This window comes from Panulirus ornatus, chromosome 19 (assembly GCF_036320965.1).
Source record: "Panulirus ornatus isolate Po-2019 chromosome 19, ASM3632096v1, whole genome shotgun sequence".
NCBI classification, from domain to species: Eukaryota; Metazoa; Arthropoda; class Malacostraca; order Decapoda; family Palinuridae; genus Panulirus; species Panulirus ornatus.
In genome coordinates this window covers 64,408,520-64,432,105 of record NC_092242.1, presented here as the reverse complement: position 1 = coordinate 64,432,105, position 23,586 = coordinate 64,408,520, and the positions used below count along the sequence as shown (strand labels likewise).

General features: G+C 44.6%; 1 protein-coding gene across 1 annotated transcript in view; it reads left to right on the top strand.

The window, feature by feature from the left end:
• The window catches only part of LOC139755605 (nephrin-like), a 152,471-nt gene that overhangs the window by 65,563 nt on the left and 63,322 nt on the right, over window positions 1-23,586 (top strand). Inside the window, 1 exon segment of the mRNA XM_071674149.1 lies at window positions 18,423-18,552. Within this exon segment, the coding sequence (XP_071530250.1) occupies window positions 18,423-18,552 (130 nt within the window).

Genomic DNA, 23,586 nt, shown 5'->3' with positions numbered 1-23,586 from the left:
AAATATTCTAATTCATGAAATATTTACCCTTTGCTTTGTCGGGTCCTTTTCCCCAGGCGTTTAATTAATGACATTCGGGTGTGACTTAAAATAGAATTACTGGCCATGGGAATATTTTGACATTGCTCAATTCGTAATTTATTCTTTTTATGACGCCAATGAACGATGAATTTATTTGCAAAGGTTTATCTCTTTGTTATCTTTACTGGAAGATATGCTCTTTGTCTTTGTTTCTGACATAAATATACATATATATATATATAATGTTCAACGAGCATGTGATGAACGATGGATTAAAGCAATTAAAGAACGGGCCATTTATTTTCACGGTGCTCACAATCAATAGTTCTCTTCTGCGTACACTCAAACAAAGTAAACAATGACTCTTGAGGGATAATCAATAGTTCTGAGCCCATAAACAAAAGTAAACACTGTCTCGGATGAAGACCCCTGTCTTTCGAACCTGTACACATGGCCTAAGATACGAGGGGAAAAATAATATTTCTTTTTTTCAAGGTACAAAATCATTCGCATCTATTCTTCGATGCCTTAAGTCTACAGACCATAAAAGCTAATATACACCAACCGCAAGAGTAATACCAGACCTTCTTTAATAACGTGAAATATTTCGGTAATACTGACAGCGTGCGTGTTGTGCTGAAATGGAGTTCCTATTTGTGACTATTGAAAACGGAAGTGAAATCATTTTACTGGGCGAAATTGGAATATAAGTATATGCGTCAATGTCGGGGGTCGTATTTTCCTGTGTATGTACGACACACGGGGGGAGCCATACAGTAAATCGTAGTACAGACAGTTTCTCTCGTGAGTCTACAAGTCATATTCCACATCCTCGGACATTTACATGCCAGAATGAGATAGTCCACATTATATACAACTGCTCTGCTTGGGACTTTATTGAAGAATTTTCGACTATCGGCAGGAGTTCGGGGGTCGGGAATAATAATGTGGCGTCAGCCAGGGAGACAGCAGCTTCCCTCCACACACACACACACAGAGACACACACACACACGCGCACACAAAGGAGCCCTCCTTCGTGCAAGGCTGCTCTGGCAATACCTCAGGTCGCATAAGAGCCCGGCAACTCCAGCCAGACATGAGTTAAAGGACGTTTCTTCAGCCCGACGAACATTATATTTCCTGATACGATTTATGTTCCGAGACCTTTCACGGCAGCGGTGTGGCATCAGAGAACGAACTACCGAAGTCCACCTATTCACGTAACGTAAATATGTGACGTATGGGGGGGGGGGAGAAAAAACATTTCCTATTCATTCCTGTATTTTTCTGATCATTGGCTTTATATTACGTAATTGTTCGTACGTTTTTTCTGATGCTGGTTTAGAAAAGACGACCCTAGTAAGGATTCAACAAACTTATGACGATGGCGGTGACAATCCAGATAAAAAAACCCAGTCAAACTTTAATATCACAAGATCAAACCAAGTACACAACACTGGAAAATATCTAATGGTTATCATTGCCATTTTTTGTTTTTCTTAACCTGCTTTGAAGAGGATGTTTGGCGGAGCATTAAAATCTGTTCACAGCAATTTCCTCCTATTCATTTTTAAGAAAACTTATTACGGATATTGACAAACAAACAAACAAAAAAACACTAGCATCTCCAGAGTTCACATCTTTACATTGACGTTTAAGTTGTGGATCGATTTAAAGCCGTTGCTTATCTCTGGGTTTTATACGTACTCCACAGGGTTTATGTCTTCATCCATGGGTTTACTAGGCTCTTTACTTCATCCATGGGTTTACCAGGTTTTATTTTGTGTGTGTGTGTGTGTGTGTGTGTGTGTGTGTGTGTGTGTGTGTGTGTGTGTATGTGTGTGTGTGTGTGTTACTGTCTTGGTGTGTGCTGAAATTTTAACTTTACTGCTCTAATCTAGTATCATATTTAAACAATAACAGAAACTTTCTTTTTGCCACTCTATATGTAGTCTATCGCCTACTATCATGAGACACATGCGCTTACAAACGTGTTATGTCTGGTACAGGAGTCTCACCTCATTAGAAGCGATAATGAACGAAACACGGGGAAATTACAGCATCGCTAGTTTCCCATTCTGTGAACACGGAATGCGACACGCAAAGTAACTTTGTGTCTTCATCAACACAATTCTTTTTAAACATCTGATCAACATATTAATAATAATAATAATAATAATAATAATAATAATAATAATAATAATATAATAATAATAATAATAATAATAATAATAATAATAATAATAAGAAGAAGAAGAAGAAGAAATAATAATAGTAATAATAATAATAATAATAATAATAATAATAATAATAATAATAATAATAATCAGTGATATTGATGGAGGTCTGACCGTTCCACACTTAAAAAGTCATAAATTTTTCATAATTAGTTTTCTTCGATGTCAGATCAATAACCCATATAATCTCTCTCTCTCTCTCTCTCTCTCTCTCTCTCTCTCTCTCTCTCTCTCTCTCTCTCTCTCTCTCTCTCTCTCTCTCTCCGAAAATCCGTTACTTTTCTTCTTTCTGCCATCACAAATTGTCCGTTTCTCGATAGCTGGAAAAGAAAAAAAAAAATTACGAGAAAAACTCGATAAATCCGCTCCCAAAGTGGCGTAAGGAAAACAAAATTACCTCGAAATTTTTTTTTTTCCCCAGTTTTCATGCTTCTTTTCGTTCATGTCTGAGTTCTATTGACGTTAATCTTCCCACAACAATGTTCCCATTTCATAAACGGGTATTGTCAGTAATGTTAATTTATATTTGTCTCTCCATTTTCTGTTGTTGGTACGTGTCATACGATCTAATGCTTTTGACCCCCCCAGCAAAGGGTCGCCTTTGTAACACCATCCAGACTGAAGCTCATTAGAAGAATTGAAATATATATATATATATATATATATATATATATATATATATATATATATATATATATATATATATATATATATATATATATATATATATATATATAACTGTTATATTTCTTGTATCTCTCCTGATGATGTGATTATTACACGAAAGTGCACTTGGGAACTTAGCGTTTCATTTCCCCGTAAACTCATAAGAGTATATATATATATATATATATATATATATATATATATATATATATATATATGATATTCATTTTCATACCGCCTGTCTGCCTACGCGACAGTTGTGTTCTGTCTGTGTGTCTGTCTGTCTGTCTGTCTCTGTCCAACTATACCATCATCAGTCCATCACGTGATAATTCAGCGACTCCTCTTGACTACAATCACGAATTTCTGTCTCTGGTGCATAATCATCATCATCATCATTCACTCCACATCCCCCCTTTTTTTTTTCCTGGTGTTCCGTAATCTCTCTTTCACCGATTCATTATTCGCATGATACTAGTTCCCCCGGCACTTTCCCATGACGCCACTGTATAATCAACCCACTCACACTCGCTATCTACCACGGAAAAAAAAAAATAAAGTTATTATTAGGCTGCGAATTGTCAGTTTCGCTCGTTATCAGGTGATGTTCTGGTCGGGCTGGATATTTCGGGGTTACACAGTGGAGAAATGACCACGAAACATTAGCCCCGGGTGTGATAATTATTATCTTTATGATGTGATTAAGCGTCAGCATCATTTCTGTTTATTATCAATTTAGATTTCATGGACAAACTTTTTTTTCAATATTCCTCTTTTTTTTCAGGGGGGGAGGGTGGAGAGTAAATGTGAGGGTGGGTGGGTGAGGGGCGGGAATACATTCTCTGAACCCTTGTATGGTGAGGATCTCACTGAATCATGAGGCACTGCTTAACTCACAACGTAGAGAAAAACGAAGGATTTTTTGTTTTTTGTTTTGGTTTGGTGGAACACAGGAGTAGCGTGGGACTGTATCGACTTAGGAGGGCCAGATGTTCAAGGGCCACGGATGACATGCCCTGTTGGTGGAGAGGCATTCATGAGTGACCTCCTAGGCCAAACGACGGACCACCCCCCTCCTCCTCGAAACGACGGACCACCCCCCTCCTCCAAACGACGGACCATCACCCTCCTCCTCCAAACGACGGACCACCCTCCTCCTCCAAATGACGGACCATCACCCTCCTCCTCCAAACGACGGACCACCTTCCATAGTATACAGACCACCACCCTCCAAAACACAGGTCAACTTCTTCTCCGCTACATAAGACTATATAATTCCTGATTTTCTATCCTTCTTTTCAGTAACTCATTTTCACCACCATGAGTTTTAGAAAAAATAAATTTCGACGGAGCAATGAGGGTCGAAAAACAATATAATTAAATTATTTTGGTATCTATAAAATGACAGTAAAAAGTCACGACAGTTGTTTAAAATATATATATATATATAAAAAATCGCTCATGCTGGTGTGGAAAAAATTAAATAGCCTCTATTATCATTTTTTGAAAGGTGTTGACCTGTTTGCTGTGATAATATTGTTATAAAAGTTAGGAATTTAATGATGGGAATTCTTTAAATAATCGACATATTTGGTGTGAGTTCCTCGTGTGTAATTACATATTAAAAATTACCTATTTATGTTGTACTGGGAGACAGAGAGAGAGAGAGTTCCACACTCCTGGGGGCGCCCCATCTCTTGAAAATTCTTAAGCATCATACAGATTTCTAAAGCCTTTTTCTGTGTGTGCAGTCGGTACTCACCATTTTCATCTTTTAGCTCGCGTGATCCATACACAACTCTGATAAAATAAAATATCTCTTTCTATACAATCTTCCCTGGAGAGTTCCCTCCCTGTTTAGAATGCTATGCCCACTGTCTGCTCTATCCTTGCATCTTTCGAAGAGCAGTGCTTACTGGTCACACCATCAACCTGGTTGAGAGGCCTGAAGCTTGTGACCGCTCAACCTCTCTCAACTCTTCTCTCTTCCACGGCGGGTAAAATCTATAGCACTCTCAGCCTTTCCGTGTAAACTCAGCTCCCTCAACTTAAGTTTCCATCATTGAAACGCTCCTCCAGACCTTCTCTGTTAGATCTCTGTGCTTCTTCAAGCGCGGTGACCAAACCTGAGAACTGTACGCTAGTTTTGGGTTCTCTATACACACACACACACACACACACACACACACACACACACACACACACACACACATACCCATATACAACACACACACACACACTGTGAATATTCAACCGAGTATTTCCATATCTATACACGCTATTCTTCTATTGCCTAATCCATTGCGACATAATCTCTGCCGACAGGTTTGGGACGATGTTAACTCCCAAGCCTCATACACACACACACACACACACACACACACACACACAACACACACACACATTCCTGTAGCTTATTTCCTGTGAGATGATATTCATATTGAGGCCTTCTTTCACACTGCTCCGTCCTCACGCATATACACAGACACGTCCCCTCATTCTGTCCTGCAACACACACACACACACACACACACACACACACACACACACACACACGCACACATCCCTAATCACACCTGAAGGCCTCAGTATAAGCCAACGTGATAACACACTCTCCTCCTCCACCATACGACCAGTTGAGAGAGGGGCCCCCCTCCCCCCCGACATCAACAGACTCAAGACGCACTCGTAATTAAGCGTGTCAACACACTCTGTAAACACCGGGGTACTTTGTTGAAGTCATTAAGGGCAAGCGTGTTGATCCAATCGTGGTTGGCTAATGAGAATGTCTCGCCGTAATTATACCTCGTGAAATGATCGTTAGAGAGGGAGATGGTAATTAAATCAGACGCGGATGTATCTAACAGTGGGGGGAGGAGGGAGGGGGGAGTGGGGTTTGAAAGGGTTCTGAGAGAACCTCATTAACTCACTCAAACTTCCTAGTGAAGCTTACGTGTACACTTGAAAATGACGATGCCTTGTGAGTCATGTCATATTCTGTAGCGTATTATCCACGAACTGATTTTACGCTCATTCTAAATGGTGTGAGTATAACCTCTGCTTGTAATATATATATATATATATATATATATATATATATATATATATATATATATATATATATATATATATATATATATATATATATATATATATATATATATATATCACCCTCTATGAAATATAAGGATCAAAATAAAATGAAAATTCCAACTCTTCTCACGATATGTTAATCTGTTGACACCAAATATGAAAGCAATTTGCATAATTGTTTTGATTACAGTCAGCGAGATTATATACATTATATATATATATATATATATATATATATATATATATATATATATATATATATATATATATATATATTCTGAAATACTCATTTCCTAGTCTTGCTGAAATTAGAGAACATAAGAAGGAGACGGTAAGATAGAAGAAAAAAAAATGAGGGAGGAACAGAGAGAGAGAGAGAGAGAGAGAGAGAGAGAGAGAGAGAGAGAGAGAGAGAGAGAGAGAGAGAGAGAGAGAGAGAGAGAGAGAGAGAGAGGAACAAACACTACAGGAAGGAACTTCCAAACAGAACTTGATACAAAATACACAGCGTAAAAATGCAACATTTTAATCCCTTCCTCTCTCTTCCTGCCGTGCGGGTATTTACGCATTGATCATAAGTCCACACAGAAACACACGGACGTTTAATTAATTCGCTTTTAACAGTAAAACTTCTCGAATAAAACCTTCTGTAAACCTCTGAGTAACTGACGGGAAAAAACCCCCTATGCCTAGGGCTCAGTTCTCACTAATTTCCACTGGCATTATTTAAAATGTTTGGAAGTGTGTGTTTACATTACCTTACGGCACGACAGAAAACGGAAAGACCAAAACTATATCATCGGAGTATTTCAGTAGAATGTGTATGTTGTTAACCACCTCCTGTTTTTTTCTTTCTTTTTTCTTAGGACCAAAAACGGTTTCAAGTCATTTTTACTGAATGAAAAAAAAATTGATTTCTAAAAGTTCAATCCAGATTTTATTTTTTGTCTTACTACATTGCAGTATTATTTTTTTTCTCTTTTCTGTAGCTAGCTCTATTCATGAACTTATCCACATTCACGGATTCATTTTCTCCGACCTGTCCAGACGATCGTATAATCCTAGTCTGGTAGCCAGTTACCCACATCACTGACTTAACTCTCGTCGAGGGGGGGAAAAAAAAAAATTAAGATAATGAAAAATGATTCATAAAGCAATCGTAAGGTTCTGAGCCTTCACGATACAAACTCACGAAGCAGAGAGAGAGAGAGAGAGAGAGAGAGAGAGAGAGAGAGAGAGAGAGAGAGAGAGAGAGAGAGAGAGAGAGAGAGACTTGCGAGCCGTCACGCTAAAGGTTTCATTGAAGCAAGACAGTTCTGGAACCCCCCCCCCCTCCCCCTCCCCCTCGTGATAAAGGTTCATGAGGCGAGGGAGTTTTGAACAGTTATGAAGACGCATGAAGCGGGAGGGTTTTAAACCGTCGTGATAAAGGTTCATTAAGAGAGAGAGAGAGAGAGAGAGAGAGAGAGAGAGAGAGAGAGAGAGAGAGAGAGAGAGAGAGAGAGAGAGAGAGAGAGAGAGAGAGTGGGGGGGGGGTTGGAGTTTTAAAGCGTCATCATGAGGGCTCATTATGTCTTTTTTTATATTTCTTTTTTTTTTTTCCCCCCAACCCTCTCAGATTAATGTTCGCGGAGCAAGAAGAAGGTTTCAAACTGTCAATACAAAGATTCATGAAACTAGGCCAAGTTACGAAGCGAGAGAGTTTCGACTCACATCACGAAGGGGGTTAACGAAGCCCAAACAGACGAGGACAACAGCAATATATATTTTCTACGGCACGAGAGAGAGATACAGTTTCTCTCAAACCATCACAGTAAAGATTCATGAAGCGAGACGAGTTTTTCAGACCGTCTCGATGAATCTTTTTGAAGCGGGACAGGGTTTCGAACCGTCCCGATACGTCTTAAGAGAACGACCCACTTAATGAGCTCATTATTACGCCACGTCTCTTTAATGATATTTTTATCCGGAGGAAATGGACCAATTTAAATATTTTCCGGGGGAGTTTTTACCCAACTGTATTTAGTGAGATAAGGATTAACTTACTCTGTGCTCTCTTGCTAATCCGTTACTGGGCTGAATCAAAAAGCCTTTGAACCCCTATTGCAGTATGCACTGGGGAAAATACGGTCAGGAATATACGAGCTGACTATAATCTCACTGAAAAAAAAAAAAAAAAAAAAATATATATATATATATATATATATATATATATATATATATATATATATATATATATATAAAGGACGGAAATGGGAACAAGCAAGCAATTAAGAAAATCAAGTTCCTGGATTGAAAAATATCCTTAGCGAATGGCGCTCGGGAGCTGAAATAAATTACCAGAATGTACTGTAAGAGGAAACGGATAAAGACACATGTGATGATATCATGGCCAGGAACGTGAAGGGGGAGGGGGGATATATCTATATATTCCCCATGCCAATAACAGCTGTCTGAATCGCTAGAGGCTAAATATACGTGCGTATGGAGAGAGAGAGAGAGATAGAGAGAGAGAGAGAGAGAGAGAGAGAGAGAGAGAGAGAGAGAGAGAGAGAGAGAGAGAGAGAGAGAGAGAGAGAGAGAGACGGACAGACAGATTCAGACATGTTCCATTAAAGTTCATACAGCATAATCAGTATTAATAAGTTTCTTTTTGTCTTTTCCTAGGCCATAAAAGTGAACTCATCTCTACAAATTATGCTATGGTTTTTACTGAAACACGTCTGAATGAAAATATCCTGTCTAATTATTCCAATATATATATATATATATATATATATATATATATATATATATATGTTTTATAGTCTCATGTGGGACTAGTCTGGGTCGACGAGCCACTATTCATGTCACTCGGTGTTAACGAACAGGTCCCGGGACCATGTCCTCCGACTGTGTGTCCCGAACGACACGGATATATATATGTGAAAGTTGGGTCACTGGGCTGCTGATGAGATAAGCTATCGCCTTTCACGGCCGCAAGGCAGATAGATAGATTAGGCGAACTGACGCCATGTGTGAGGGAACACATGGGGAAAATACAGATCACTGGTGACCTGATGGTCCACGACAAGGTAGTCTATAGCCACAATCTCATTTGCGGTAGGAAAAAAAAAGGGGATATAAAACAGGATGAGTAAAGCAGATGGGTACTTACCCGTCCAACTCTCCCTCCGGCTCAACAGCTGCCATGGGGGAAAAAAAAAATATGCAGAGAAGGAACACCATTCAGTATGGCATATGTATACTGCCATGGAAATTCAATAGGAAAGTGTACACCGTAAAAGCTCTTTACCCGTACCTGCAGGTGAGCTCTCTGGAGAACACGATCGAATCTCAAATGAAAAAAATGAAAAAAAAAAAAAAGTTTTAAAGGTAATTTCATCATCTACTTTTTCGTATCTCTTTAATTGTTATACCTTCTCAAATAGCTCTACTTTCTTATAACACTGCTATCCGCAAACACAGAGGGACAGATGGATAGATAGATAGATAGAGACAGATAGATAGATAGACAGACAGAGAGAGAGAGAGAGAAAGAGAGAGAGAGAGAGAGAGAGAGAGAGAGAGAGAGAGAGAGAGAGAGAGAGAGAGAGAGAGAGAGAGAGAGAGAGAGAGAGAGACTCTGATCAGGTATCAGACAGATAGTGACGAAGCGAGGCATTGCCTGGGTAGCGACAGGGGCGGGCGGAAGTCTACTCATTATGTATTGGAAAATCTTTCCAAACACTTTTTCTTTTTTTCTTTCTTTCTTTTTTTTTCTTAACGAAAGAACGACAAATGATCTTCGTCTTGTGGCACGAAGTGTCGTGCCAGACTCGGATCGTCTAGTCCTCTTGCAGTTTGAGGTCCTTAAACACGACGGTACGACCCACTGAGCACGACGGAAGGACTCCCCTGAACACGACGGTACGACCCCCTGAGCACGACGGAAGGACTCCCCTGAACACGACGGTACGACCCCCTGAGCACGACGGAAGGACTCCCCTGAACACGACCGTCCGACCTCCATGAGCACGACGGTACGATTCCCTTGAGCACGACGGTACGACCTCTCTTGAGCACGACGGTACGACCTCCCTGAACATGACGGTACGACCCCCATGAGCACGACGGTACGACCTCCCTTGAGCACGACCGTTCGACACCCGCGCCCTCGAACACGACAGCACGACTCTTCTGAGCACGACGGCACTACCCGCTTCAGCACAGCAGTAATGACCTTGGTCACAACGGCGCACTGCTCCGGAATGACGACCTAAGCCCTTTTGACCTTGACCCTTGAAGGTCACGTCAAACGCCGGAGGCCACCGGGCGAAGTAATCAGACTGACCAGTTCAGTGTAATCAAGGCGAACTCTAATGAGTAATTAATCATTACGTCGTAACCAATACCAATCCTTTGTTACGGGAAATCATTTGACCTGACCTTGTCGCAACCCCTAATGACCTTGATCTAATATACCATTATGAGCAGCCGAAAATAAAAAAAAGGGACAAATTAGGACTTATGATCTAATTGAATTACGTAGGCAAATAATAAGATTATTGTGTGTGTGTGTGTGTGTGTGTGTGTGTGTGTGTGTGTGTGTGTGTGTGTGTGTGTGTGTGTGTGTGTGTGTGCGCGTTCGTATGCACGTGTGTCGGTGTTTGTCTGTCAGTGTGTCCTTATGCTTGTTTTTTTTTGTTTTTTCCTCTGTTCTCCACGTGTATTTATGGTTGAATATTCTTCACACGGGAGATCTTTTAAAATTGGGGTCTGCTGAACTGAGCACCACATCTGGACCCTCGCCCTGAGATCTCTGGTCTGGTCTCCTCACTCCAACCTTGTCTACCACGCTACCCGCGCTGAGTTGACTGTATTTAAGAACTGCTGTATTCTGTGGGCAGGAGGAGGAGGAGGAGCGGCCACTCTGTAATCCCCTCCCTCACTTTACTGGGACAGGACGGCAGGGGAGGGAAGCTGCTGTCCATATAAATAATCATAGCCGGAAGTAAAGGGCCTCTCCCGTCTGCTGTTGATGCTGTGTGTGTGTGTGTGTTTGTGTGTTTGTGTGTGTGTGTGTGTGTGTGTGTGTGTGTGTGTGTGTGTGTGTGTGTTTCGTAAAATACAGAAGCTTCTAGCTCCTCCTCCAGCACTCCCCCCTACCCCCATGGTAAAAAAAAAAAATATGTATATACATAAAATTGCCTAATTTGATAAATGAGTAAAAACGTAAATTGAAAATTTTTATTCGAATCTTAATAGTTTCGGTTTGGACGCAGAATATACTTCTTAAATTTGCTACAAATCTGATTTCCCTACTCAGCAATTTACTTTATTTTAGTAAGATTTTGGCAAATTTTGTCAAATAAAAAAAAAATTAAAAAAATTGGGACGATCGTGTTACAATGCTGGCGAGGGACATTCAGAGCTGACGTCAAGATATATACAAACAGACGTAATTAAATCAATATGGAACAATAAAGCCATATTTTTTTTCCCCTCCCTGAACTAATATTTGTTTGTCAACTCGCGACTCATTCTGGAATAATGAATATTTACTCCCTTTTTTTTTTTCATCGTCTGCTGCACTGCGTATTGTGAAAGTTAACGGAGGGAACCCTTTTGTTAATTCCAAACCGTGCTAAATGATGATTTAATACTGTGTGTGTGTGTGAGAGAGAGAGAGAGAGAGAGAGACCTCTCTCTCTCTCTCTCTCTCTCTCTCTCCACGTTGCAGTTGCATTAATGGGAGTTTATACGATGCAATGCACACCACATCACCTCTCATCATGACCTTCCAAGTGCAACATTGCAAACCATCCCCTCCTCTACCAGTCCTCCAGAAACTAATTAGCACACACGGTTGTTCTCATGCAACTCATACAAGACCTCGACCGCCCGACTTTCCAGAGGAGTCCAATCACTCATTCTCCTGCTGCTGATCGTAGCGCACCCTTAAAAGATACAGACGGGGCTCCCCCCTACTTGACCAACTGGGGTTTCCTGCGCCCCATCAACTTCGAGAGACATCAATGGTGTCAATGTTTTTGAAGAACTGTGGATCGAAATATAGCCAGAACCCTTTCCTCGTATAACCGAGGTTAGACAGAGATCGTATAACTGTCATGTCACCTTTTCCTCCCCAAATTAGTTCCTCAGTGAGGTTGGTGTTTGATGGGGGTTTTACGGCCATCGACCAATGAGGAAGGTCGTTAGGCCTGAAGCCCTATTTGATATATGACTGAAGTCATCATCCCCTAATTCCTATTCTAAAAAAAAAAGTGTAAAGAAATCTAATTATCTTACACAAATATATTCCTTATATCTTGAAAAAATTATTCCTTCTTATACCTTGAAATAATTCTATTCTAATGTATGTATTTCATGGAATTTATGAAAGCCTATTGCGCAAGTGAATACAACAGCATATTAATGAAACTTTTAAACTTTTCTGCATAAAATCTGGCAATTCATACGCGAATTATTTCAAGAAACTTTTCCTAACACTAACACTTTTAAAGAAGTTATACGCAGCAGTTAAAAACGTATGAGTAGGAAATGATAATACTGCGAGATGCGTTTTACTTTTAACAGATATGATATAGCTGTACACTGGACTCACTTCATCGGAATCATTGCGAAGCCTTCGCAAAATTACGTGGCTGAATATGTCCCTCCTCTCCTTATTGCTCTCCTCCCTCTCGTCCCTGAGAGCAAGTACCACCGGATTACTACCCAATGAAATCGAACTCTGACAGAAAACCATTATCGTTTGATTACTCACCTCCCCCCAGAGCCGGATTGCAATCAATTACAAACCGTATTAACAACCCAAACCATCTCCCCATCCCCCCCGGGGTTGTGTGTGTGTGTGTGAAGCACTCTTTCACTTCCACTGTTTAGCATCAACGAACGAGTGTTCGGAGACCTGTTAAAGCTGGATTACAACTGTCCTCTTGGCAAAAATATATTTAAAAATTTGCAATGATTTTCCTGCGATGATTGACATTCTTTTTTTTTTTCTTTTTCACCAATAACTTATTCAACGTTTGCTCTATTTTATACTCTATTTTATAAAAAGAATATTAGTGTGTGGAGTGGAAAAGACTTTGAGCACTTGGGGCCACAACATGCAGGAGGGTAAAAAGCGTGATAGAGTGAATTGGAGCAACGTGGTATACAAGGGGCGACTGAACCAGAACATATATGAAGCACTCGGGGGGTAAGAAACCACGGAATGGTTTGTGAGGCTGTGGTTAAGATGCATTACACATGACACCTAGAGAATGTACATGAGCGGATGACATCTTTTCTTCTTGTGTGTGTGTGTGTGTGTGTGTGTGTGTGTGTGTGTGTGTGTGTGTGTGTGTGTATGGTTCCTTTGGGCTTACCGTCTTCATATAAATAGACCAAAACAACCCAAGTCACCTCTGCTGCCTTAAACAAATGAACAAACATTACCCCTGGGCACCGATGGCCTAACTCAGCCCCCCCAGCAGGGCTGTATATATGCCTCGTCTTAGTTATGCAGGCCAAGTAAGAGATAAGGTCAACCAAGAGTAATTATATTTCCCTTCCCCCTGGGAAGATAATTCATGAGAATGAGAGTGAACGTCTTTAGAGTGAAGATGAGAACATTAAGCCTTTCTTTACGTGCGTGTGTGTGTGTGTGTGTGTGTGTGTGTGTGTGTGTCTATTTTATGGAACCTGCTCTGCTTAATGAGAAATCAGTTTAATAAGAGAGCGAACGATCTCATAATAACGTCTCGACCATCTGTTGACTTTGAAAATTACTCGTTAAACTTGTAATTAGATTTATATAAGCCATGAGCAGCTCCTTATCTCTCTCTCTCTCTCTCTCTCTCTCTCTCTCTCTCTCTCTCTCTCTCTCTCTCTCTCTCTCTCTCTCTCTCTCTCTCACCCCTTCAGCAAAACCGATATTTGAAGTTCGTCACGAAGCCCAGCCCGAACCTATCCACAGACCAAGTGGGAGCAACATCCCCCATGTGACGCTCTCTTATATAAAATGTCCTTTTCTCCCTCTTCTTCTTTTTGTCTCTGAAGTCTCTTTCCTCTTGAATTTTTTCATCTTCTTCCCCCTAAATTCTTCTTCTTCTACCTTTTCTTCTTCTGCCTTTATTCTCAACATTGACGTCTGCTCCGCATTATCACACAAGCCATCCAAGATTGAAGGTATAACTAAATTCTTTAAAATATATATATATATATATATATATATATATATATATATATATATATATATATATATATATATATATATATATAAATGTTTACCATGAGCGCAAGTGTGTTTCGCATAATCAAACACATCGTGACGTACGATTTGTGGTGACCAAACATTAAAGTGAAGTATAAATCAATTTCACATGTCACATGTTGACTTTTAACTAATTAAATAAGATCTGAAGATAATCTCTAACCAACAGAAAACAAACCACGGTATTTTGTCGTTCTACGTGTGTGTGATCATTTCAAAAGAGCTTCTAAAAATAAAAAAAAATCAGTTATCAAACGAAGATAATCCTAAATGAGTTTTTCAGATGATAAATGAATAGCTATAAAACGTTCATAATGCTAAATGAGTTTTTTGAAATGATAAATGAATAGCTATAAATTGTTGATAACCTTGGCTTATTTTTTTTTTTTTTTTGTATATGTATGACGAATGAATTTCTAACAATATACCAACCTCTACATTTTTCATTTTTTTCAGAAAATTTGAAAAATAGCTTTATTCATTTATCTATTTTTTCTTTACAAAAGGGTACATTATTTTCGTAATAGGGCGGATCTTTATACAATTTCTTCTCCAGTCGCATTCATTATGAACCGAATTTTTACATAAATTGGGGTAATTCATCACATTGTAAACAACACGCGCTTCACTTAGGAACCCATTACACTGTAAGTGTAATGGGTCTTGGGGGTTTGTTTATGCCATATGTAGCACCTCAAACTAACCATTTACGTCTCTTGTCCATGGCACTTCATATTAATATTTTCTAACACCCGATGACACACTTCAGTCTATCCTGGAGTTCATGAACACTAGATGTGCCAAGGAGGAGTTACCTGGATTGTATAGGACTATGTAGACACCAGAGGGTTAGGAAGTATTGATTTACTACAAGTCTGGTGGGTCTACGGGGATACTGTAGGCTTACAGGTTTGAGAGGCGAGCGGGGTGTAGGTAAGACAGACGAGGGGGAGAGAGGGGTGTGTGTGTGTGTGTGGGTGTGTAATAATACTGGAGGAGGAGATGGAAGAGCGTGAGCAGGAATTGAGATGGAGATGGAGAGGAGTATTATGGTCCTTGACGCTACACATGCTTTTAAGTCAGATCGAAGGAGGAACCAACATTTTCTAATATATATTCTTTTCTTTCATACTATTCGCCATTTCCCGCGTTAGCGAGGTAGCGTAAGAACAGAGGACGGGGCCTTTGAGGGAATATCCTCACCTGGCCCCCTTCTCTGTTCCTTCTTTTGGAAAATTAAAAAAAAAAAAAAAAAACGAGAGGGGAAGATTCCCAGCCACTGCTCCCTCCCCTTCTAGTCGCCTTCTACGACACGCAGGGAATACGTGGGAAGCATTCTTTCTCCCCTATCCCCAGGGATATATATATATATATATATATATATATATATATATATATATATATATATATATATATATATATATATATATAGTTTGGGTTCCTGGAGGCACTTGGAGGAAAATGTTCAGATGCTGAGAAACGTAAATGAATGAATCAGTAGAGAATGTGACGACTTTGCCATATAGAACATGAGAATATAGATTATAGTCGTGCCAGGTGACCACTTTCTCCCACGTTTTCCGAACGGGGATTACTGTTTGAAGGGGTCAGGTCAAGGGTCATACGGCAACCTGCATAAGGGTCGTACCGTCGTGACTGGGGGGTCGTACCTTCGTGCTCAAAGGTCGTACCGTCACACTCAAGATGCTCCTCTGTACCAGTTCCAGACGACCCCCTTTGTACAGCTGGTGACCTGCACTAGATGGTGAGCAACCCAGGGGGGAAATGGGTGGGTGGGGACAAGATGACCTTATCTGACCCCAAATTAGACCCCCCGCCTCGTGATGGCATTAACGAGCCCATTAACGTGACCCATTTCCTCAGGGGTAATTCATCTCGTTAATGGAGACTCTGAGGGCACCCCCCCCTTCCTTACCCCAGGGGGGGGAGGGGGTCATTAAATGATATACATTACTGGTAACAATAAGATCCCGAAGCCAAGGCATCCTCAAAGGGGAACCACTGAGATGCATCACACAGAACAGTGGTGAGGTCCCACAGGGCATATATACACACAGAACAGTAAGGAGGTCCCACAGGGTACATATACACACAGAACAGTGGTGAGGTCCCACAGGGTACATATACACACAGAACAGTAAGGAGGTCCCACAGGGTACATATACACACAGAACAGTGGTGGGTCCCACAGGGTACATATACACACAGAACAGTAAGGAGGTCCCACAGGGTATATATACACACAGAACAGTGGTGGGTCCCACAGGGTACATATACACACAGAACAGTAAGGAGGTCCCACAGGGTATATATACACACAGAACAGTAAGGAGGTCCCACAGGGGTACATATACACACAGAAAAGTGAGGTCCCACAGGGGAATATACACACGAACAATAAGGGGGGGGGTCCACGGGTCAATTTCACACAGAAAAAGTGGGGGGTCCCACAGGGTACATATACACACAGAACAAAGGAGGTCCCACGGGTATATATACACACAGAACAGTAAGGAGGGCCCCAGGGTCATATACACACAGAAAAGTGGGTCCCACAGGGTACTATCACACGAACTAAAGGGGGTCCCCCAGGGTACATTTTACACACAGAACAGTAAGGAGGTCCCACGGGTTATATACACACAAAAGTAAGGGGGGGCCCCGGGATATATCCCAGAACGTAAGGAGGTCCCACAGGGGACAAAAAACCCCAAAAAGTGGGTCCCCACAGGGTAAATACACAAGAACGTAAAGGGGGTCCCAGGGTACATAAACACGAAAAGTAGGGGGTCCCACAGGGTTCATATTTCACACAAACGTAAAGGGGGTCCCCCAGGGGTTTTTATATACCACGAACATAAGGGGGGTCCACGGGATATATACCACAGAACGTAAGGAGGCCCCCCAGGGGTTTTAATACACCAGAACATGGAGGTCCCCCAAGGGTACATTACACCAGAAAAGGGGGGTCCCACGGGTACTATACACACAGAACAGTAAAAGGAGGTCCCACAGGGGACTATCACACGAACAGGGGGGGTCCCCCAGGGTAATTCACACAGAACGTAAAAGGGGCCCCAGGGGGATATATACAACAAACTAAAAGGTCCCCCAAAGGGGACATAACACACAGAAAAAAGGGGGTCCCACAGGGTACATATCACACAGAAAGTAAGGAGTCCCACAGGGGCATATACACACAGAAAAGTAAGGAGTCCCCCCAAGGGTACTATACACACAGAACATAAGGGGTCCCAAGGTACATAAACAATGAACAGTAAGGAGGGCCCCCCAGGGTACATATAACCAGAACAGTAGGGGGTCCCAAGGGTACATAACGATTTTGCGTATAAAAAAACAGGAATCTTATGACCCGGGAAGGGGTTTAAAAGCGATGAATGTTATGCAGTATTTTCCCGGCTTTTTATTATACAGATTAGAAATAATCGCCTCATCTCTTCCGAAAAGATCTTTCTGTTTTTTCTTTGTCTTTTTAGTAAAAATGGTATTCCCACTTTCAGTTACCCCCAAAGACGGTTTAAAAACCCAAAAAAAATGGGGGTCATAGTTGCCAACGCTCTAAAACAAAAAAATGAGTTCGAAAATACATTAGAAGATACAAGACAAACATGCTTTCAGCGTCGACGAACCAGAGTTAAATACCCGACCTGTTTACGTCACTAAACTGTACGAAACTTTACTGGAAAAAACGCCAGTAATTTACACCCAGTTTTAAATATCCCCGGATTTTCACAGAGACAAAAAGGTCAAGTGGGGGAGGGTTAAAGGTCTAATTACCTGCGGAGGGGATTGTAATTTATTTAAAAAAAATCGGTTGGTAATTAGTGTCCCAAATTAATGAGTTCTGTGATGGACCGACTGACCACCTGAGTGTGTGTGTGTGTGTGTGTGTGTGTGTGTGTGTAAGTTTGTGTGAAGGGGGAAGGGGGAAGTATCGCACTCTCTCTCTCTCTCCTTCTCTCCTCCTCCCCTCCACTCTCTCTCTTTCCCTTTCCCCTCTCTCCCCTCTCTCTCTTCTCTCTCTATCTATCTATCTATCTCTCACGGTCACTGGCCACTAACGACAGTGTCTCCTCCTCCTCCTCCTGCCCGCGGACAGTCCCTGTGGTGTCGGTGACGGGGGTGGAGAGGGGCACAGCCGCCCTGCCCTGCGAGGTGTCCCATCCACTGGACGACTCCATCTACCTCCTCCTGTGGTTCCGGGACCCCATCACCACGCCCATCTACAGGTGAGGACGCCCTCCCATCACTTGTCCCATCTACAGGTGAGGACGCCCTCCATATCACTATTCCTATCTACAGGTGAGGAACCCATCACTAGTCCTGTCTACAGGTGAGGAACCCATCACTAGTCCTGTCTACAGGTGAGGAACCCATCACTTTCCTGTTTACAGTGGGGAAAAACCTTTCACTACCCTTTATCTAAGGAAGTACCCTATCACTTTTCACTACGTTGAGCCCCCCCATTATTTGCCCTATCTACGGGTTTAGATTTATGCCATCCATAGGTGTAAACAGCACCATGACCTCGCCTATCTACAGTGGGGTGGGGGGCGCCTTCACTCCTCTCTACAGGTGAGTTCCCCACCATCAACCTTATCTACAGGGAGGGGAATGCCCAGGAAAGAGGGGGCCTGATTACTCAGGGGCTACAAAAAATTTCCCAAAATTTAAAAGGGAAAATTTAGAAAAGGGTTTCACCCCTTTTTTAAAATCAAAGTTTCAAACGTTTCACTCGGTGCTTCAGTCGCGGCTTCTACTGTTTCACTCAGTGCTTCAGACGACGCTCCATATGTTCCGCTAAACCAGCTCACGATTCCTTACGTATCAAATATTTCGAAGTATTATTCTTCAGTCCTCATCAAAGAGGAATTAGTCTTTGGCAGCAATTTCACTGTGTTCTGTGTTTAAGAGACACGTACAGCTCAACTCCATTTTGATCTAGACGTATTCATTTCATAAGACTTATGAAACATAGTCTATCATACCATGAAGGCTACTAAAATTCCCCTCTCCTCTCTCTCTTTTTCTCTCATCAAGTCCCGGGCGCCAACTTCCCTGAAATGTTTAGATCAAACCCGGTGTGGAAAAAGCCCCTCGGCGTTCCAGTAAGTGAAAACCCCCAAGGCCTTTTAATCCACGGGGGGGGGGAGGGGGAGGAGGAGGGGGAGGGGGAGGGAGGGGGAGGAGGGGAGGAGGGAGGAGGAGGGAGGAGGAGGGGAGAGGAGGAGGGAGGAGGAGGGGGGATCTGTTCTGCATGCAAAGAGTCTTCCTCTGTTCCTTCCCTTTTTTAGAGGAAAAAAATTTAAAATAGGGTTTGATTCAGCCCGAGCGAGGGTGTCCCGGGGGAAAAAACACTTCAAACCTCCGTGTCTCACCACCACCCCCCACCAAACTTGAGGGCATTTTTTGAATCTGCATTTAGATTAGACCTTTAACCTTTTTTTTTGAAATGTGAAAGGAAATTTAGAAAGAACCCATTGGAATCTCTTCATTTTCGACATCCTTTTTTTTTTTTTTTTCTTCGTGTTCTGTGGTGTCACAGCCACTGGGAGGTGTTACCGGACTCTCAGCCAGCTTGAGGGGTTAACGCCGCGGGCTGAAGAAGAGCCAATTACTATATGACGAAGCTTGTCATCATCGTCGAGGTCCCAGACTCGTCCGAAGAACTTCTCCCTTCGAGGGCGTCCATCCTGCCCCCCCTGGGCCCCCGGCCCAGAAAAGCCCCCCTGGAACCCCCACTTGAGACACAGGGAGGGAAAGGGGGTCTTGGGGGGGCAAAAGTATAAGGCCATTGAGGCTTTGAACAGGTGCTTCGAATACAGGCGTGGAGCAGCGTCACCCCGTGTGAAGGTTTCAAAACCCTTGAGCACGACGGTATGACCCTTGTGCATGGCGGTACGACCCTTGAGCACGACGGTACGACCCTTGAGCACGACGGTACGACCTTGAGCACGACGGTACGACCCTTGAGCACGACGGTACGACCCTTGAGCACGACGGTACGACCCTTGAGCACGACGGTACGACCCTTGAGCACGACGGTACGACCCTTGAGCACGACGGTACGACCCTTGAGCACGACGGTACGACCCTTGAGCACGACGGTACGACCCTTGAGCACGACGGTACGACCCTTGAGCACGACGGTACGACCCTTGAGCACGACGGTACGACCCTTGAGCACGACGGTACGACCCTTGAGCACGACGGTACGACCCTTGAGCACGACGGTACGACCCTTGAGCACGACGGTACGACCCTTGAGCACGACGGTACGACCCTTGAGCACGACGGTACGACCCTTGAGCACGACGGTACGACCCTTGAGCACGACGGTACGACCCTTGAGCACGACGGTACGACCCTTGAGCACGACGGTACGACCCTTGAGCACGACGGTATGACCCTTGTGCACGACGGTATGACCCTTGTGCACGACGGTACGACCCTTGAGCACGACGGTACGACCCTTGAGCACGACGGTACGACCCTTGAGCACGACGGTACGACCCTTGAGCACGACGGTACGACCCTTGAGCACGACGGTACGACCCTTGAGCACGACGGTACGACCCTTGAGCACGACGGTATGACCCTTGTGCACGACGGTATGACCCTTGTGCACGACGGTATGACCCTTGTGCACGACGGTATGACCCTTGTGCACGACGGTATGACCCTTGTGCATGGCGGTACGACCTTGAGCACGACGGTACGACCCTTGAGCACGACGGTACGACCCTTGAGCACGACGGTACGACCCTTGAGCACGACGGTACGACCCTTGAGCACGACGGTACGACCCTTGAGCACGACGGTACGACCCTTGAGCACGACGGTACGACCCTTGAGCACGACGGTACGACCCTTGAGCACGACGGTACGACCCTTGAGCACGACGGTACGACCCTTGAGCACGACGGTACGACCCTTGAGCACGACGGTACGACCCTTGAGCACGACGGTATGACCCTTGTGCATGGCGGTACGACCTTGAGCACGACGGTACGACCCTTGAGCACGACGGTATGACCCTTGTGCATGGCGGTACGACCCTTGAGCACGACGGTACGACCCTTGAGCACGACGGTACGACCCTTGAGCACGACGGTACGACCCTTGAGCACGACGGTACGACCCTTGAGCACGACGGTACGACCCTTGAGCACGACGGTACGACCCTTGAGCACGACGGTATGACCCTTGTGCATGGCGGTACGACCCTTGAGCACGACGGTACGACCCTTGAGCACGACGGTACGACCCTTGAGCACGACGGTATGACCCTTGTGCACGACGGTATGACCCTTGTGCATGGCGGTACGACCTTGAGCACGACGGTACGACCCTTGAGCACGACGGTACGACCCTTGAGCACGACGGTACGACCCTTGAGCACGACGGTACGACCCTTGAGCACGACGGTACGACCCTTGAGCACGACGGTACGACCCTTGAGCACGACGGTACGACCCTTGAGCACGACGGTACGACCCTTGAGCACGACGGTACGACCCTTGAGCACGACGGTACGACCCTTGAGCACGACGGTACGACCCTTGAGCACGACGGTATGACCCTTGTGCATGGCGGTACGACCTTGAGCACGACGGTATGACCCTTGTGCATGGCGGTACGACCCTTGAGCACGACGGTATGACCCTTGTGCATGGCGGTACGACCTTGAGCACGACGGTACGACCCTTGAGCACGACGGTACGACCCTTGAGCACGACGGTACGACCCTTGAGCACGACGGTACGACCCTTGAGCACGACGGTACGACCCTTGAGCACGACGGTACGACCCTTGAGCACGACGGTACGACCCTTGAGCACGACGGTACGACCCTTGAGCACGACGGTACGACCCTTGAGCACGACGGTACGACCCTTGAGCACGACGGTACGACCCTTGAGCACGACGGTACGACCCTTGAGCACGACGGTACGACCCTTGAGCACGACGGTACGACCCTTGAGCACGACGGTACGACCCTTGAGCACGACGGTACGACCCTTGAGCACGACGGTACGACCCTTGAGCACGACGGTACGACCCTTGAGCACGACGGTACGACCCTTGAGCACGACGGTACGACCCTTGAGCACGACGGTACGACCCTTGAGCACGACGGTACGACCCTTGAGCACGACGGTACGACCCTTGAGCACGACGGTACGACCCTTGAGCACGACGGTACGACCCTTGAGCACGACGGTACGACCCTTGAGCACGACGGTACGACCCTTGAGCACGACGGTACGACCCTTGAGCACGACGGTACGACCCTTGAGCACGACGGTACGACCCTTGAGCACGACGGTACGACCCTTGAGCACGACGGTACGACCCTTGAGCACGACGGTATGACCCTTGTGCATGGCGGTACGACCTTGAGCACGACGGTACGACCCTTGAGCACGACGGTACGACCCTTGAGCACGACGGTACGACCCTTGAGCACGACGGTACGACCCTTGAGCACGACGGTACGACCCTTGAGCACGACGGTACGACCCTTGAGCACGACGGTACGACCCTTGAGCACGACGGTACGACCCTTGAGCACGACGGTACGACCCTTGAGCACGACGGTACGACCCTTGAGCACGACGGTACGACCCTTGAGCACGACGGTACGACCCTTGAGCACGACGGTACGACCCTTGAGCACGACGGTATGACCCTTGTGCACGACGGTATGACCCTTGTGCATGGCGGTACGACCCTTGAGCACGACGGTACGACCCTTGAGCACGACGGTACGACCCTTGAGCACGACGGTACGACCCTTGAGCACGACGGTACGACCCTTGAGCACGACGGTATGACCCTTGTGCATGGCGGTACGACCTTGAGCACGACGGTACGACCCTTGAGCACGACGGTACGACCCTTGAGCACGACGGTACGACCCTTGAGCACGACGGTACGACCCTTGAGCACGACGGTACGACCCTTGAGCACGACGGTACGACCCTTGAGCACGACGGTACGACCCTTGAGCACGACGGTACGACCCTTGAGCACGACGGTATGACCCTTGTGCATGGCGGTACGACCTTGAGCACGACGGTACGACCCTTGAGCACGACGGTATGACCCTTGTGCACGACGGTACGACCCTTGAGCACGACGGTACGACCCTTGAGCACGACGGTATGACCCTTGTGCATGGCGGTACGACCTTGAGCACGACGGTACGACCCTTGAGCACGACGGTACGACCCTTGAGCACGACGGTACGACCCTTGAGC